Raw genomic sequence first — 18,793 nt, forward strand, 5'->3', positions numbered from 1 at the left:
AAAATCATCAAGGCTTTAGATGGTGCAAAGCTCTTCCCATTGGCAGGAAGGCCAGTAACCACAGATTCAAAATAATTGGCAAAAAAAAGTCAGAGAAGACCTTAATAAAGAGAACCTGTAGTGAGTTATATCATCAATGCAGTGGCTGAAAGTGGGAAGATGAGAGATTTGGAAATGCTTAAAAAGGAAAAAAATCTTCAGGGTGGGTGGGGGTGGGAGCAGTAAGCATAGAGTGCATAAGTTTTAAGAGCTGATACTAGCAGCATGGATAGAATGGCCTCCTCCGTTGTTTTGATTCGAAGGAGCTCATACTTGTATTTTAAAGGATCTATAAGTATAATTTTGATATTTTTAAAGATATTCAATGAATGTAGATTTTCCATGTCAGGTCTTATTCTCTCTGATTCTAATGTTGTCACCATCTGGTTGCCTTTGATTAGTGCTCTTCATTTAAAAAGGTTGAAGAGGAAGATGATGTCTGGAAATCTCCTTACAATATGGTGGTTTTAAACTAAAATTGTATTGATTAAACATTATCTTAAATTACAACACTCATTCTGAAAAGGGAGTCAGACTGAAATACATGAATTTGTATTAGACTTCACTGAGAACAGTTTCTACTCATTATTTTTTTAAGCAAATTTTGATTTTCTTTCCACTCATCATTTGAATTTTTTTGGTCTCCAATCTAATCCCTGTTCTCGTGCTCATTGTAGGATGAAAAGCTTTTTCTTTCGTTCATGGTGTGTGAGTGTTGTTGGCAATGTTGACGTTTCATGCCCATCAATAATCCCCCATGAGAAGGTTGTGCCAAAGCACTCTACTAAACTATTAAAATCCACATCAAGAATGAAGCTGCTTCCACAATCCTGTTAGGGAATTCCAGGACTTTGACCCAGCAGTCCATCCCTCGCCATCTATTAATGACCACTATTCACATTTGGATGTTGCAGGTCTTTCTGAACTTTGTTTATATTTTTTAGTTATGAAATGTTTAGCTTGATTGCTTCTGCTGTTCAGCATGAATGTAATCTTTTATTTATAACTATTAGATTTGGCATGTCCTGCTCAAATATCCCTCCTGCAGCACCTGCTATATTCTTCCACATGCGTTTAACCAGGCTTGGTTGTTTGGGTTGACGATGACGGTGGTGTTAGGGATGTCTTGGGCTATGATGTTACAGATTAATTAAAATGGCTTTGCTGATAGCCCATGGACATTTAGTGTTGAGCTGCTAGATCTTGTAACCCATCAATTTATTCCCTACGTAGCAATGGAGAGTGTCTTCATTGTGTAGTCTCCATGAGGGCTATGCAGTTGTCTCTACCAATGAATCTGCAACAGGTAGATTGTTGAGGACAACACAACTATGACATTCACTCTTGTGCACTGGATTGAGAGGGCGGTGATGTTAGTTTCTACCGTGCCCCATCACTGGGTGTCATTTTGTACAGACAGTCTGTGTCCAAGAATGAAATAGAGTAATTGACTGATAGGAATGCTTGATTGGGAAAGCCTGACTTGTTGAGACAGCCCTCCGTAATACGTCGTGATGTCTGGCAGACTCGCCCCTTTTAACCGCACATAGCGCTCGGGCGCCCTGGCTGCCTGTTTAACATCCTGTGCTCTTGTCCGAGTCACTCTACATTAAAACAAAGCTGTTTTCTCCTGGAATATTATGCTGTGTAATTTGAAGTATTACAATCTGTACAAAGCCGGGGAAATAGATGGTGTGTTTAACTTGGCTGTGCAAGTGCTTTAAGACGTCGAGATACCCCATTGTTGATTTGAACCTGAACTGGTTTTGCGCCTGCAGATTAGTGGCTTGATTTCTAATGGCACCGTGGACGCGTAATTCTCGTTACACGCTACTTTATTTGTAAACATTGTTGCATGTCTGTACTTCTGTACATTTGAGGAAGCTTTCAACTTCAGGCTGCAAGTCTTTGGTGTCGCGGTATGCAGAGGTCTGGTTTGTTTTTCGGTTGCAAGTTACAATAAGCACCACACCCTAAAATGAAGCCAGGCGCTGGGAAGCTGCAGAATGCGTCAGCGCATCGTCGTTTTTGTGGAAAAGCGTAATGATTATTGGTTGTAATGGTCTCCACGTAAATTGTCGTTATTTGAATGTTATTTGCACTTAGAGGCGAATATATTGATGCGATATAGAAAGAATTAAACTCAGACTCCCTGTAACAATGTAATGGCAGTGTGTTATTTAAACAAGTTCGCCAGGCCTCTGAAGCCTTTCATCTTGTCTTTTTCTTCTGTAGTTAGTGGCCAAACATTCTTTTATTCTCCTCGTGTCATGGTGTCTTATGAACATAAGAATTGGGCGCAGGAGTTGGCCACCGTGGCCCTTCAAGCCCATTCTGCCATTCAATAAGTTCATGGCTGCTCTGACTGTACAGTATTCTCAGCGACACTTTCCCTCCTACCCCCGATACCCTTCTCTGCCTTTCATACGAGAATCTATCTAACTCTGCCTTAAAAATATTCAGAGTCTGCACCACTACCCCAGTAAGCAAGAAACTTTGCTGCATCCCTTCGGGCAGGAGTTGCCTGCAGATTTTCCTTGGTTCAGGACTTTGTGCATTGGTGAACTAAAATGTTCAAATCCAAGTTGTTTATTAGAATGAATATGTTGGTAATGATTACTTGCTGAACACAACACTTAGTTTGATGAATGCTATGAACTTTTATTCCAAAGCTTGAACAAGCATTCAGGTTCCGTGCCTTGGCTTACTGGTCTGGCTCATTCCAAAGCAGTTTAATCCTTAAAATTCTTGTCTGTTTTGCCTGCAGAGTTATCCAGTAATTGGAATATAGTAACAAGGATAATGGAAATACAGAACTAGATTTATCAAATAACTTCTGTCAGTAGACATTACTACAGCCTATCAAAGGCTTCAAATAGACTTTTAATCCATTTTCCCCATTGCTTCTGTGCCTTGTTCTTAAGGCATTTGCTCGGGTGTGTGTTTGGGTCATTGCGGCCTTGAGATTAGATGGCAATTAGAGCTCGGCCATGTAACATCTGAATCTGGTGATGATGGGGTTTCTATTAAGAAATTGGGGGAAAAAAACACCTTTTGTGGACTCCTTCTCAACCAGCTACGGTTTTCTTTTCATATTTTGAGGAAGTGAGCATTATTGCTCATCCCTGAATGCCCTTGCCCCTGATGTTGAGCCATCTTAAATTGTTGAAGTCATTGCAGTGAAGATACTCCTACAATGCTGTTGGGTAGGGAGTTTGAGGATTTAGGCCCAGTAGTGAAGGAACAGGAGTATATTTCTGAGTTGGGATGATGTAAAACTTGGAGGGCAATCTGTAAGTAGTGGTGTTTTCCATGCATCCACTACTCTTTCTAGGCAATAGAGGTCACACATTTGGGAGTTATTTTAGGAATAGCCTCGGAGAGTAACCCCAGCACTTTTTGTACTTGGCGTACACTAGAGCCATGGTGCAGTAGTGATGGGATGAGTTTCGTTCAGACCGGCTACTTTGTTCTGCATGGTGTTGAAGTTTTTAGTACTGTTTATGCTCCACATTGGTAAGCAGAGAGTATTCTATTATGCTGTTAACTTGTGCTTTGTGGATGGTTTTGGCATCCAGAAGGTGTCACTTGCTGTAGGGTATCCAGCTTCTAACACCCATCCGTCACTAGAGTATTTGTGTCATTGGTCAGTGAAAGGGTTTGGTGCGAACTGGTACTTGACTAGAATATGCGTGAGTTGGGGGGAAAAAATAAAACATATTAGAACACTCTGGTCAGGCAGCATCTGCGAAAAGAGAAAAAGTTAATGTTTTAAGTCCGAGATCCTTCATCAGTTCTGGACTGTTCAATCAGTGTAAACGTCTTCATTTTGTGTTGTGATCTTAACACCAGAGTAAGATTTCTTCATTTTTTTTACCGTGGAATCACAAGTAAGGACTGCATCTGAGAAGGAATTTGGTATACATGGAAGCAGTTGAAAGCCTTTCACCTCTTCATTCTTATCTAGCTAGAGGTGAATAGGAATTACTTACACAAACTACAACATGTTAAGAGCTGCACATCACTTTCTCAGAATTAAGGATAAATGCCTTTTGTGCCAGCATCACTTGTGCTAAGAGTGATTTTAATAGTAAGAATAAGAGGTGAAGTAAAGGACACCATTCGAAAAAGGGTACAAGAGATCAGAGTATTTGTACATGGTTTGTTGTAAATGGCAAGACAGTTTAAGGAAGTGAATAAAAAGGGGACCCTAGGCTTCATAATTACAGGCACAAGAATACAAGAGCAAGGAAGTCAAAATGAACCTTTATACTAGCATACTGTGCAAAGTCCAATTTGAAAAACTGAGAACTTTAGGTTAGTCTATGGTATCCTTTCCATTTGACTATGGAGTTCCATCTGCTCTTGCATTGTTTGATTGAGCTCTAGCATGATCTTGCTCTTTCCCATCTGTTCATTAGGATTAGTGTGTAAATTACCTAATATCAAATTCACTTCAATTAAGTCCTTGCATATGATCCCAGAGAGTCCCCAGGGGATATCTTGGAATCGACAAAAATACTCAAAGGGGCTAGGGATGCAAAAATGAAATTGCTAATCAGGCAAATTTAAAATAAAAATCAGTGCCACAGCTTTCTGGAGAGTGAATTTTGAGATTTTTTTTCCCAGTTGAGTATTATAACTGGTTGCTATAATCTTTTGTCCTCCATTCATTTGCCCCTGATAAATGGTAGTGGCTCCAGTGTGACACTGTCAGGAAACTTTATTGGATATAAATTAGTCTTTTTGAATTTGTTATATACAGTACATTCTTAATTTTATCATTTTAAAAACTGCCTCGAAGGATAGTTTTAATTAATCTAATGAATTGCAACCTTGCTTAATCATTTAAAAAATATTATCCCTATATATTTTAACATTTGAACTAATGGGCAAGTTTTGTGGCAGTTGTCTATTTTCTGAAGTTTGATTCCTGTAGCTCCGCCAACTACATACAATGAAAGTTGGCCATAGTGGGGAAGTATTAAACAAAATGTTTGAATTCCATTGTATAGGCAAACCAAATATCCTGAGCCTCATTTTTTAAAAAATAAATTTCAGAATCTCAGAATGGTTACAGCACAGGAGTCCACTAAGCACTAGCCCATATTGGTTCAGTGCTAGATCAATTTATTGAGTCTCATGTCTTCTCCCTTCACCCTGTAAATTCTTTGCTTGCAGTTGCAGCTTTCTTTAGAATGTTATAATTGAATTTGCCTCTACTATACCACTACTACTGGAACTCATGGTTTTATTTTAGAAAGCATTTCCTCCTGTCACTTTTGGTTCTTTTGCCAATTGCCTACATTCTATATTCACTTGTTCTTGACCTTTCAACCAATTGGAACAGTTTCTCACTGTGATCTTAAATCCCTCTATCTGACCCCCTTGCAATCTTTGCTCGATGGAGAATAATCTCAGCTTTTCTGCTCTATCCACATAACTAGTTATTTATCCCTGGGATCATCATTGTAAATCTCTTCTGCACCCCATCAGTCTTTTTCTTTAGTGTGGGGTACCATAACAGAATGTACTCGAACTGTGGCTGAACAATGTTTTATGAAGGTTCATTTTAACTTCCTTGCTCTTGTATTCTTGTACTTGTGATAATAAAGCCTAGGGTCACCTTTTTATTCACTTCCTTAAACTGTCTTGCCATTTACAACAAACCATGTACAACTACCCTCTGATCTCTTGCACTTGTACCCCCTTTCGAGTTGTGTCCTGTACTTGGCCTCTTATTCTTCCCATCAAAATCGCTCTTTGCACAAGTGATACTGGCACAGCTGCATTTATCCTTAATAATTCTGAGTAAGTGATGTGAGGCTCTTAACATGTTGTAGTTCTTGTGCTGATGTTTGCGTAGGTAATTCCAGAATTTTGATACAGTCTTAATGAAAGAGCATCCAAGTCAGATGCATAACATGAGATAGTGATATCATCTTGGAAATAAAGTTGGTCATGGGACTGGAAAATAATGGGCTGGATCTGACCAGAGTCACAGCCCTTAAGACACTGAACTAAGCTGGGCCAGATTTGGTGGGCCTTTGTCACTATCATTCCACAACTTGCAGATAGTGCAAGGTACAGTGGCAACTTGGCTTCAGGTATGGAACCCACCCTGGAATACCCTGCCATCTCCTGGCAGAACACACAACATGCAGCAGAGCTTTAGATTCTTTCACTGCTGTGAGGCTTTAACTTTTTAAATGTCTAACATGTACATGTAAACAGTTTAAGGTGATGTTAATGATATTTAAATTGAAAGTTTATTAAAACACTTAGTCATTATCATCATTAAACTAAAGATAATTAAAAATAATACCTTGCTCTTCCTTTTTTGCAGACTGAGTTCCCATTCAAATGAATGGGAGACCTGATCTTCAGGTGCAATGTGTGGTAGGAGTCTTGTGGCACTGGTCATGTAAAGTCTTTTTGGAACTGCCAGTCACAGCCTGGAAGATATTGGCCCAATGTCAAACCATTTCCCTCCACAGATGCTGCCTGACCTGCCAAGTTCCTCCAGCATTTTTTTCTCCAGATTCCAGCATCTGCAGTCTCTTCTCTCCAGTCAAATATGCTAAATTGTTTAATTCTTTCACCAGGGAGTGATAATTCTATTAGGAATATTCTGCAGACCCCCCCCATAGCAGCAGAGACACTGAGGAGTAGATCGGGAGAAGTGCGAAAATAACCATGGGTGACTTTCAACTTCCCTAATATTGATTGACAGCTCCTTAGTGTAAAGGGGATAGATGGGGCAGAGTTTGTTAGGTGTGTCTAGGAAGGATTCCTGACACAGTAAGTGGACAGGCCAACTAGAGGAGAGGCCATACTGGACCTGGTACTAGGCAATGAGCCTGTTCAGGTTTCAGATCTCTCAGTGGGAGAGCATTTTGGAGACAGTGACCATAACTCCTCGACCTTTACAATAGCCTTGGAGAGGGATAGGAGCAGATGATATGGGAAAGTATTTAATTGGGGGAGGGGGAATTATGATGCTATTAGGCAGAAACTTGGGAGCATAAATTGGGAACAGATGAAATTGGGGAAGTGCTCAGTGGAAATGCAGAGGTTGTTTAGGGAGTACTTGCATGGAGTTCTGGATAGGTTTGTCCCATTGAGGCAGGGTAAAGATGGTGGAGTGAAGGAACCATGGTTGACGAGATGTAGAACATCTTGTCAAGAGGAAGAAAGAAGCTTACCTAAGGTTTAGAAAGCAAGGATCAGACAGGGCTCTGGACACTTACAAGGTAGCTAGAAGGAAGCTTAAGAATGGATTTAAGAGAGCTAGAAGGGGGCATGAGAAGGCCTTGGCAAGCAGGATTAAGGAAAACTCCAAGGTGTTCTACATGTATGTGAAGAATAGGAGGATGACCAGGCAGGTCATGTCTCATGAGCCTGATTGAATTCTTTAATGATGTGACAAAGCATAATGAAGGTAGAGCAGTGGATGTGGTGTACATGGATTTTAGTATGGCATTTGATTAGGTTCCTCATAGAAGGCTCATTTCAGAAAGTCAGGAGGCATGGGATCCAGGGAAACTTGGCTGTGTGGATTCAGAATTGGCTCGTCCATAGAAAACAGAGGGTGGTTGTAGATGGAGCGTATTCTGACTGGAGGGTGACCAGTGGTGTTCCACAGGGATTTGTTCTGGGACCCCTGCTCTTTGTGATTTTTATAAATGTCGGATGAGGATGTGGAAGGGTGGGTTAGTACATTTGCAGATGACAAAGGTTGGTAGTGTTGTGGATAGTGTGGAAGGTTGCTGTAGTTTACAATAGGACATTGGTGTGTTGGCCTTCATTAGTTGGGGTATTGAGTTCAAGAGCCGTGAGGTAATGTTGCAGCTCTATAAAACTCTGGTTAGACCATGCTTGGAGTATTCAATTCTGGTTGCCTCATTATAGGAAGGATGTGGAAGCTTTAGAGAGGGTGCAGAGGAGATTAACCAGGATGCTGCCTGGATTGGAGAGCATGTCTTATAAGGATAGGTTGAGTGAGCTAGGGCTTTTCTCTTTGGAGAGGAGGATGAGAGGTGACTTGATAGAGGTGTACAAGATAATAAGAGGCATGGATCGAGTGGACAGTCAGAGACTTTTTCCTGGGTCGAAAATAGCTCTCACATGGGTGCATAATTTCAAGGTGATCGGAGGAAGGTATAAGGGGGATGTCAGAGGTAAGTTTCTTTTTACACACGGTGGGTGCATGGAATGCACTGCTGGCAGAGGTGGTGTAGGCAAATACATTAGGAACATTTAAGAGACTCTTAGCCACATGAATGATAGAAAAATGGAGGGCTATGTGGGAGGGAAGGGTTAGATTGCTCTTGGAGCAGGATCAAATGTTGGCACAACATGGTGGGCTGAAGGGCCTGAACTGCTGTAATGTTCTATGTGGATGCACTTTCTCAAAAACATTTCAAACGTTTAAAATATTATTGTGAACATTTAGAATTTGAAGTAAGCAATAACAGCAAGTTGTTTTTATACAAAGTCTTTACCATAGCAAAACAACCCAAGTTGCTACACAGGAATGCTATGAAATGAGGTTTGACACTGAAGAATTTATTGTGGCATATGACAAAATTGGTCAAAGAAAGGTCTTCAGGGTGGTAAATGAGGGAAGATTGGAAAAACTTAGAGGGTTTTCCAGAGCTTACTGTCTTGACAACTGAACTGCCTGTGGAGCATTTAAGCTTCAGATCCTGGGCGCCTCTACCTCCCTCTGCAACTGGATCCTAGACTTCCTTATCGGGAGACCACTGTCAGTGCAGATTGGTAGTAACATCTCTTCGCTGACAATCAACAGGTGCACCTCAAGGATGCGTGCTTAGCCCACTGCTTTCCTGTCTCTACACTCATAACTGCGTGGCTAGGCACAGCTCCGACACCATCTATAAATTCGCTGATGACACCACTGTTGTTGGCAGAATCTCAGATGGTGATGAGGAGGCTTACAGAAGTGAGATAGATCGGCTGGTTGAGTAGTGTTGCTGCAACAACAACGTCGCTCTCAATGTCAGCAAGCCCAAGGAACTGATTGTGGACTTCAGGAAGGGGAAATCGGGAGAACACGTACCAGTCTTTATTGAGGGGTCAGCAGTGGAAAGGGTGAGCAGCTTCAAGTTCCTGGATGTCAACAGCTCAGAGGATCTATCCTGGGGCCAACACATTGATGCAATCACAAAGAAGGCACGCCAGCGGCTCTACTTCATTAGGAGGTTGAAGAGATTTGGTACGTTACCAAAGACCCTTACAAATTTCTGCAGATGTATGGCAGAGAGCATCCTGACTGGTTCCATCACCGCCTGGTGTGGAGGCTGCAATGTGCAGGATCAAAAGAGGCTGCCGAGGGTTGTAGACTCAGCCAGCTCCATCACGGGCACAACCCTCCCCACCATCGGACATCTTCAAGAGGTGGCGCCTCAAGAAGGTGGCATCCATCATTAACGACCCTCACCACCCGGGACATGCTCTTTTCACGTTACTACCATTGGGGAGGAGGTACAGGAGCCTGAAGACCCACACTCAATGATTCAGGAACAGCTTTTTCCCCTCCGCCATCAGGTTTCTGAATGGTTCATGAACACCACCTCATTATTCCTCTTTTGCTCTCTTTATTTTTGTAACTTACAGTAATTTTTGTCTGTCTTGCACTGTACTGCTGCCACAAAACAACAAGTTTTACGACATATGTCAGTGATAATAAACCTGATTCTGAAACGTGGGTATGATCAAAATAGCAGAATTGGTGATTTCAGAGTTTGGGCCTGAAGAATATTAGGAGGGGTAACCGAAAGATTTGAAAGCAAGAATAAGAATTTTAAAACCAACTATTGCTTAACTGGGGTTAATATTGGATTGTGTGAATAGCCTTGATTGTAGAGGCCTTTAGTACTCTGTGAGTTAGTGACAGTCAGCTTCTGTGAATGTTAAATTTATGCAGAGTAGAACAAGAAGACGATCAAGTTAAAATTAACGAAGCTACAGATGGTGTCAGCAGCAGATGACCTGAGGTAGGGGCAGAGTATCTCATTATGTCCCCAGAAAAATTGGTGAAAGCCAATTTTATTCTGCATCTCAAATTTTTGGGCAGTGACTTCTGATTTTTGTAAGAGTGATTTTCTGTAACCTGAAGGGCCATTATGCATGGGTTACCTGAAGTCAGCATCTAAAACTAAAAGTCCTATTTGAGAATTCATAAGTTATTGCAGAACACAACTCCATTGTCCTGGGATTAGCATCCATGTGATAAAATAGACTGCCCACGGTCCAATTTACTAATGGTCGAAATGCCAACAGAACAATGGAGTGTTTATAAATACTGGTTCTATGTCATGATGATTTATGTTCTCAAATGGCCAGAGCTCCACAAATTATGTTCCCAAATGGTCAGGAGAACCCAGCCTTGGAATAACACGAGCTAAAGGATAATATTAAATGAAAAAGGCAAAAACTCTTGCCTATCAGAAGGATATCAAAAAGTGACAAAACCAAATGGTAAAAATCTACAAAAAGCATGGAAAGAAACATTAAACATTAGAAGATAATTTTAATAAGTTGTAATTATAATAAAAGGTGGTTGGGAGGCGTGTAGGTTTTTGAAAAAAAAATGGATATCTGTAATACTATAAATGGAAAACTGTGGACAAGTTGAATGATTAATTTGCATTAGTAGTAAGTAGCCAGGCACAGGGCATCCTCCAGGCATTACAAGTAAACTATATTGAATCAGGCACAGGACTTTGGAAAAAATTGCACTAGAGTGAAAAATCTCCAGGATCAGAAAATTTCAACACAGGACTGAATATTTTGATATATTAACAATAATATTCCAAAGTTTTTGATTTTAAAAAATTATTCTAGTGGACTGGAAAACTGCAAAAGCCTATCCAATCTCGCCTTGTAACTCAAGTCCTCCAGTGTCTGCAATATCTGCATGAATCTTTTCTGCACCCTCTAGGTTAATCATATCCTCCTTGTAGTCTGGTGACTAGAACTACACACAATGTTCCAAGTGCAGTCTCACCGACATCTGTAACACAACATCCGAACTTGTGTACTCAATGCCCCAACTGATGAAGGCAAGCATTCCATATGCTTCCTTCTACAACCTGTCTACCTGTGTCACCACTTTCAGGGAACTATGTACGTATCCCTAGGTCTGTCCCACAGCACTCCCTGGGCCATGACTGTGCATGTCCTGCCCTGGTTTAATTTCTCAAAATACATCACTTCACACTTTAGTTAAATTCCATCTGCCATTCCTTTGTCCACTTTCCTAGTTGATCTAGATCCTGTTGTAATCTTGGAGAACCTTCTTCACTGTCCACTACACCACCATGGCAGTATGTACTGGTACCTGAACACCTGATGATTCTAAAGTCTGGAAACCAGCCTGTACTGAACAAGTAGGCTGTAACAATAGTCCACTGATCCTGGCTCAGCTTGCTATTAATTCTAAGTGGGGAACCCAACTGTGGAGAAGGGTCAAAGAGAGAAAAGGTATTGACTTCTTGTGGCTGTAAGGGAGATCGACCAAATTTTGGACAAAGGATGATGTTCACATGATTTGGGGCATATCTGAATTGTTGATATGCATTCACTTGTCTACTCCTTTTGCCCTTTTCACATATCTAAAAATGATTAAGATTGATTGGTGTTCCAGTTATTTCATTCTCAAACTATTTCCCACTTGTTTGAGTAAAATTTAATGGCATTGCTCTTTAGACAATATGGTGTGAATGGGTGATGTCCATCACCATTTTAAAAAAAAGTTATTGATTTTCTAGCATGGAAACTAATATAACATTTGAAGATATCAAAACTGGATTAATTCTGGTCTTAGTAAAATTTTGCATTTAATTGATCTTTGAGGCTTCTTTGTGCGATTCTTAATTATCATCAGCTCTTTATAAGATGTTTGGCTATAGATGACCAGACTGGTTTCTTTTTATAACATTTGTGATTTTAAAATTGCTCAACTGTGAATCAAATATTTTCCAAATTAATGTAAAATAGCTCCAATCTTCTACCACTGTTCTCCATAGTAACAAAATGTCCATGCAGAGACTCTCTCAATTTTGTGATTTTTACCTGAATTGTACCCTTGAGTGTAGCTTAACCAGGCTCCAATACAGTTTAACCAAACTGCTCTACTTTTGAATTAAACTGCCTTAAACCAAGTTCCATTGTTTTGTTACCATTTTAATTGTTTTACTGATGTGATGCTGCTTTTACTAATTTGTTCACTTTGTATCCCTCTGTTCATTTGCTATTCTGCGCTGTTCATTTACTTGTTTCCCAAGAAGTAGGTGCTCCTACATTGATCATCACTTGGCATTTACCTCATGGTGTGCAAGTGATATCATGTAAGAATGTCTAAGTGGTGCAGTTTGTTAACCCCTTATGGCATATGATGATTAAAATAGACGGGTATACTAAAATTTAAATCAATGATTTTTATCAGTGTATTTAAATGTAGTTCATTGTGTACTTTGATATTTTAAGGAACTTGGATCTATCATGACAGAAACTGAAAGCTATGTGAAGAGGGGAAAAAAAACTATTTTAAAACTTTCCCCAGCTGCAATCGCTACCTGAAACTTGTTGCTTGTTTTTCCTTTCTCTTTTATTCACCTATTTTTTTTCTCAATTTTATTAGGTCCAAAAGGCTTCATTTTGAGAACCTCAGTCTTCAAAGATTTAACAGAAGTGGCTTTTAATAAACTTGAACTGCCCTTGTGCAGCTCTTACTGTTAAGGAGCAGAAATGAGTTACCTCACATGCTCCAACCACACAGCTGGGGAATAATTTATGGTGCCTGGGATAAAGTAGGAGGAATACTTAACATTTTAACATTTTCGTGAGATTTCAAATTTATTTAAGAGCAAAATATGAATTGGAATGGAGTCATGCAGATTGCTCAGAAGATATATTGCAAATTTTTTAAAGTACAGTTAATCAATGACTTGGGATTCTTGTTTTGTCTTTAATTTCCAATAGAACTAAGTACCTGGAGCACTGGTATGCATTTTTCAAATTGGTATGGACAGTTATAGTAATGTGATCAAGTTAATTGACTAGTATCCAGAGGACTGGGCTATTAATTCAGAGACAAGTTTGAACCCCACCATGAATTCTGGGGAACGTAAAAGCTAGTATCAGTAAAGTTAACCATTAAACTACCATGTTATTGTTTAAAATATCTAATTGATTCACTGCCGTCTTCCTCACCTGATTTGATTGGACTGGTGCTGGAAATCTAAATGAGAAACAGAAAATGCTGGGAAATCTCTAAGTCGGGCAGCAATGGTGGAAAGGGAAACCGAATTAACATTTCTGATTGAAGACCCTTTGTCGAAGTTAGGACAGATACAAAACAGCTTAGTTTTGAATGGTAGAGATAGTGGGAGAGAGGTGCATGGGACAAAGGGAATATCTCTGGGGGGTGGAGGTGGGGTGGGGTGTCAGGGTTGCCTTAGGGACAAGCTGTAAACAAGAACATCTGTTTGGTTTAATGGGGCAGTTAGAAAATAACAAAGGAACAAAGCTATGAAATGAGAGCAGTTAAAGAGTGAGAATAGAAAGGAAGATAAATTTATAAATAGTGGAGCTATAGGACACGTCTGGCAGCTCAGGCTGTGGTAATGGAAAACTGAGCCAGTATCACAAATGGGCTGGCTAATTCTGATACAGAAAAGGCTAGTTTCCTGAAGTTGTAGAATTCAATATTGAGTCTGAAAAAGTGCAGCATGCCCAGACAGCAGATGAGTTGTGGTTCCTCAAACTTCCCTGGATGGTGGTAAAGGAAGAGATAAAAGGACAAATCTTACAGTATATGGGAAAGTGCTGTAAGAAGGGGAGTGGCTGGTCAAGACAGAAAAGCAGACAAGGGAGTTGTAAAGGGATTCCACCAGTCAAATCTTTCCCTCTCCTCTGAATACCCTGGTCCACTCTTCCATCCCCAGCAACCACTCTCCTTATGTCACTTTCCCATGTAACCACAAGAGATGCAACACCTCTTTTCATCTCTTCTCCTTCCACACCTAAGGACCTAAATCATCCTTTCAAGTGAAGCAGTGATTCACTTGCATTTCTTCCAACCTAGTGTATTCCACTCAGTTTCTCAGTTGGAGAAACCAAAGGTAGGTTAGGGGATGGTTTTGTAGAGTACCTGTGGTCAGTCCATAGGGATGACCCTGAGCTTTTAGCCTGCCTCTAATTCTCCATTCCACTCTGTCGTATGTCTGTGGCCTATTGCACTATTATAATGCTGTCCGATGTAGGTTTAAGGAACAGTGCTACATCTGGTCACATTGCAGCATTTCAGACTGATCAAATGCTAATACTGTCTGTCTGAAAGAATTGCCTATTTTGTCCCATTCCTTCCTCCTAATACCCTTCTAAAGTTTTAAAGTATTTATCCAATTTTCTTTTGAAAGTTGCCTCCAAATCTTCTTCCAGGTAGTGCATGCCAAATCACTTTTCAAAAAAAAAACCTTTTTATCTCCCTTCTGGTTGTTTTTGCTGGTTATGTTAAACTCTAATAAATTGATGCAATGCATTGTTCAGTTGACTAGTACATTGGTTTAGGACAATGAAATGATAGTTTACTTCCAATGTACAAAATTTGTTTTCTGCTAAAAGTTGAATGGGCTGGTTTGTGTCACACGTCTGTGAACAGAAACAAGCAGTCTGCATTTAATAGAAGTATATCACCTGTCGTAGCTTCTAACAGGAAGCTACAGTTGCTCAATTTGTGCGTATTGAATATGAACATATGAGTTACAACTGAGCCCACAAGTAAACTGAGGGCTGTTTTATTTTTATTTCAAGTGAATTCAGTTGTATCAATTTAATTAACTTAATCTGTTTTTCTCAGAACTAACAATTAGGCCTGGAGTTCTTTTGAGGTCTGAGTAACATTAGACAGCAAAGCTATGCTAATGAAGTTGGTGGCTCCTGTGTGCTGCTTAGGGTATGTGGGCAGGACATCTTTTATGCTGCAAGATGATTTCCCAGCCTACACACAGTGCCTTGTTTTTCTACCTTCTGTTGAATCTGAGAACTGAGAATTACATATTATGGTTCTCAGAAGATTGGAGAAACCAGCTAAAAGATTTTGTTTACATGAGGCTGTAGATTCCATCCAAAAATGCTGCTTTATCATGCATGTTGAATCTAAGCACAAAAGTTTCTATGGTGGGAAATACTTGCATTGATACAGCATGAATGGATTTAATTGCCTTTAAATTTGATGTTTCTTTCATAAAATGGCTGAATTTAGTTTGTGGTCATGATTTTAAACTAAGTATGGAAATAGTTCATTTTCACATGCAGAAACAACCTGTTTATTGTTTCATACTACCAGTTTTCAAATGATTGCGTGGATTTTGTCTTCATTACATTACCTGAATGGCCATTCCATCTTCATTATTACTGTTATTTGGCATAATACTTCAGGATCAGTTCTGACTTTAATATAATGGGCTTCATTATACCTAATTAATATGATGGCCTTTGCTGTACTCAGTTATGTTCTAACAAAAAGTAACCTGTTCTCTGCATTCAGTAGAAGGTATAAGAACACAAAATAGAACCAGAAGAAGGCTGTATGGCCTCTCAAACCTACTGTGCCTTTCAAAAGTTAATGATCTTGTACCATACCAACTTTCACACCCACCTAATCCCACAGCACTGATCCCCTTGCCTGAATATCTGAATTTGTCCTTGAATATACTCAAAGACTGAGCAGCTACAGTCACTGAAGTGTTGTTGAGCATGTCTTAAACCTTGTTTACTTCCAGCATCTGCAGTCCTCTGCTTTTTATTACAGTTTTAAGAGTCAGCACACTGGGTCCATGCTGACTATCAACGACCCATTTATATTAATCCTACATTAATTCCATCTTCACACATTCTCACCAACTTCACCCAGGTTCTGCCACTCATCTACACACGAGGGGTAATTTTCAATTAACCTACTAACCTGCATGCCTTCAGAATGTGGGAGGAAACGTGTGGTCACAAGGAGAATGTGCAAGCTCAACTAGGCACCTGAAGTCAGGGTTGAACCTGCATCTTTGGCGCTGAGAGGCTGTGACTCTACTGGTTGTGTCGCTCTGCTGTCCTTGGTCACTTTTTAACGTGCTCTCTTCCTAGTTACCTCTCCAATGCTGAAAACTCCAACTTTATTGAGACTTTCCCCATTATTGCCTCTTGCCTCGTGGTTTGAGTATATGAGATTTTCTAATGTTTTATCAAATCGATAATGGTGCAATACTGATTTTAGCCTTTAGTTCAGAATGTCCCCACTGTTTCAAGTTTGTTTTTAATTCACGTTTTAGGTGGAAATTGATCTATTAAATTTCACACTTGGCGAAACTCCAACATTGACGAGATGGCAGCAAACAAGACCAAAGGCCAAAATTCCTTGGCACTCCACAAAGTTATTATGGTTGGCAGTGGTGGTGTGGGAAAATCTGCCCTAACACTGCAATTCATGTATGATGAGGTAAGAATATCTCTATTATGCACAGTTTTCTCTAACAAGTTATTTTAATTTCTTAAATCTTCAAAACCTTATTGAAGATGCATCTCTTTTGGGGACCAATGACCTGCAATAAAAATACAAAATCTTTTCATTAATAAAACCAGGCAACGTTTAAAATAGCTCAGCCTTCGGAATAAAACGTGCTTTCTTTTACACAGGCTTAAATATTCTTATTCAGTAATTCTATTCCAGATTATTAGAATTCATGCATTAATCTGATTTTTTGAGACTAGAAGGAACTGCAATGAAGATGTGTGTTTGCATATTTAATATGTAAGAACAATTACACCAAGACAATTAAATGACCAGACATGCATTCCAGTTTATTAGATGCTATTCTCCATCCCATGTATTTTCCTCCTTAGGGATTGGGGGGGGGGGGGGGGCTGTTGGATTTATTGGCCATTTATAGTTGCCCTGAGAAAGTTTTGTGTTCAGAAACCACAGTGGGTGAAAACTGTATTCAGTAATTGGTATTAGTTTATTATTGTCCCTTGTACTGAGGTACAGTGAAAAACTTGTCTTGCATACAGATCGTACAGATCAATTCATTACACAATGCAGTTACAGTGGGCTAGTACAGAGTGCATTGATGTAGTACAGGTAAAAACAATAACAGTACAGAGTAAAATGTCACAGCTACAGAGAAAGTGCAGTGCAATAAGATGCAAGGTCACAACAAAGTAGATTGAGGTCAGAGTCCATCTTATCATATAAGGGAACCGTTCACTAATCTTATCACAGTGGACTAATGCTCTTGTTCTTGATACTGAGTAGGGGTTAAGGTACTTGAGGGCAGCCAGGGGTTAGGTTGGAGTGGACTAGATTTTTTCCTAACATATTGTTAAACACATTGAATTATTGGAACAATTCAACAGCTTCATAGTCATTTTTAAATTCAGTTTGTTATTCGTGGGGCTGTAATCCCAGCTATTTGCTCACTTCCACATCCTAATCACTTTATTGTTACAGGACACTTTTGCAACAGGCCCAGGTATGATTTTTATTTTCTCCCCTAATACGAGTTTATGACTTCCCTCTGCTCCAGCCGAAGGCAACATCCATGCCTGTGGGCCCAAACGACTTGCTTTCCTTCCTCCTAGCATGCCACATGAACCTTGTACAAGTTTATCTATTCTAGACATTGCCATGTGGTTCCTATATTGCACCCGTCTCCTTTCCTCCCTCGTTTCTGTGAGTTGTGGTTTATCTGGTCAAGTGCCCAAACACTCGTGTTGCTACTCATAACTAGGTCCCAACTTTCTTTTTCCCTTCTATCATCTTTTTCCGTGCCACCTTTCTTTTAATTTGTCTACTGTATCATATTCTTGAGGTCCACAGTGACATTCTGGCTAAAATTTACAATTTTCAATGTTCAATCATAACACTGCACATCTCTGACATTATGCATGCCCAATTAGTCACACAGTCAACACCCTTCAACTCTGAAAGAGCACACTATATGTTGCACCCTCTTTGGTATTTATCCTCGCGCACTTTTACCCTGCAAATAACACAACATCCATAATGATGAATGTCTCCTTGAGGGGTACAGTAGAATTATGTTTAAGTTACCGAACTAGCAGTCAGTGTTGTGGAACATTGATCTAGAGCCACAAGTTCAAAGCCCAGCAAGGCATCTGGTGATTTTAAACTCAACTACTTAAATACACATTCATTTTTAATTGCTCATCTCAGTAGTTGTAACCACAAAACTATTGTCTAGTTATAAAAATCATATGATTGGCTAATAGGCATCAGGGAAGAAAATCTGCCATCCATACTGCTCTGAACAATGTGTGACTCTTGACTCAGCAGTTTGTTTTGATTCTTACCTTCAGCTTTAGTTCAGGGATGATAGAGATGGACAATAAATGTTGATATTGCCAGTGACAGCCACATCCTTGGAGAAAATAAATTCTAAAAAACCTCAGTGAGGGTTTGCTGTTTTCAAAGTATACTATAGTAATTTTGACAATTTCTTTAGGCATCAATATTCCTTTTCCATTCCCAGCTTTTACCATTACTCTGTGATAAAAGCCATCTTACTAACATATTTGCAATTGTCTCTCATCCCTCTCTCTATCTGCCAGAATGTTGCTGTCTGAAACTTTGACCAATCTCTTTGCGTTGAATATTCCTAGTGGTCTGCTGATCCTGTTCCTTGGTTACTACCTGCAATCGTCTCCTCGACCT

The 18,793-nt window shown here is 39.8% G+C and overlaps 1 protein-coding gene across 3 annotated transcripts in view; it reads left to right on the forward strand.

Moving 5' to 3' along the window:
• LOC127574701 (ras-related protein Ral-A) overlaps positions 1-18,793 on the forward strand; it is a 64,284-nt gene that overhangs the window by 32,717 nt on the left and 12,774 nt on the right. For 2 of the 3 annotated variants that reach the window (XM_052023988.1, XM_052023986.1), the window contains one exon: positions 16,392-16,558. In XM_052023988.1, coding sequence (XP_051879948.1) covers positions 16,445-16,558 — 114 coding nt within the window. In that variant the 5' untranslated portion in view covers positions 16,392-16,444. Of the gene's footprint in view, positions 1-1,602; positions 1,732-16,391; positions 16,559-18,793 lie in introns of those variants that run through there. The other variant, XM_052023987.1, reaches the window with a different exon arrangement.

Source organism: Pristis pectinata, chromosome 9 (assembly GCF_009764475.1).
Source record: "Pristis pectinata isolate sPriPec2 chromosome 9, sPriPec2.1.pri, whole genome shotgun sequence".
NCBI lineage: Eukaryota > Metazoa > Chordata > Chondrichthyes > Rhinopristiformes > Pristidae > Pristis > Pristis pectinata.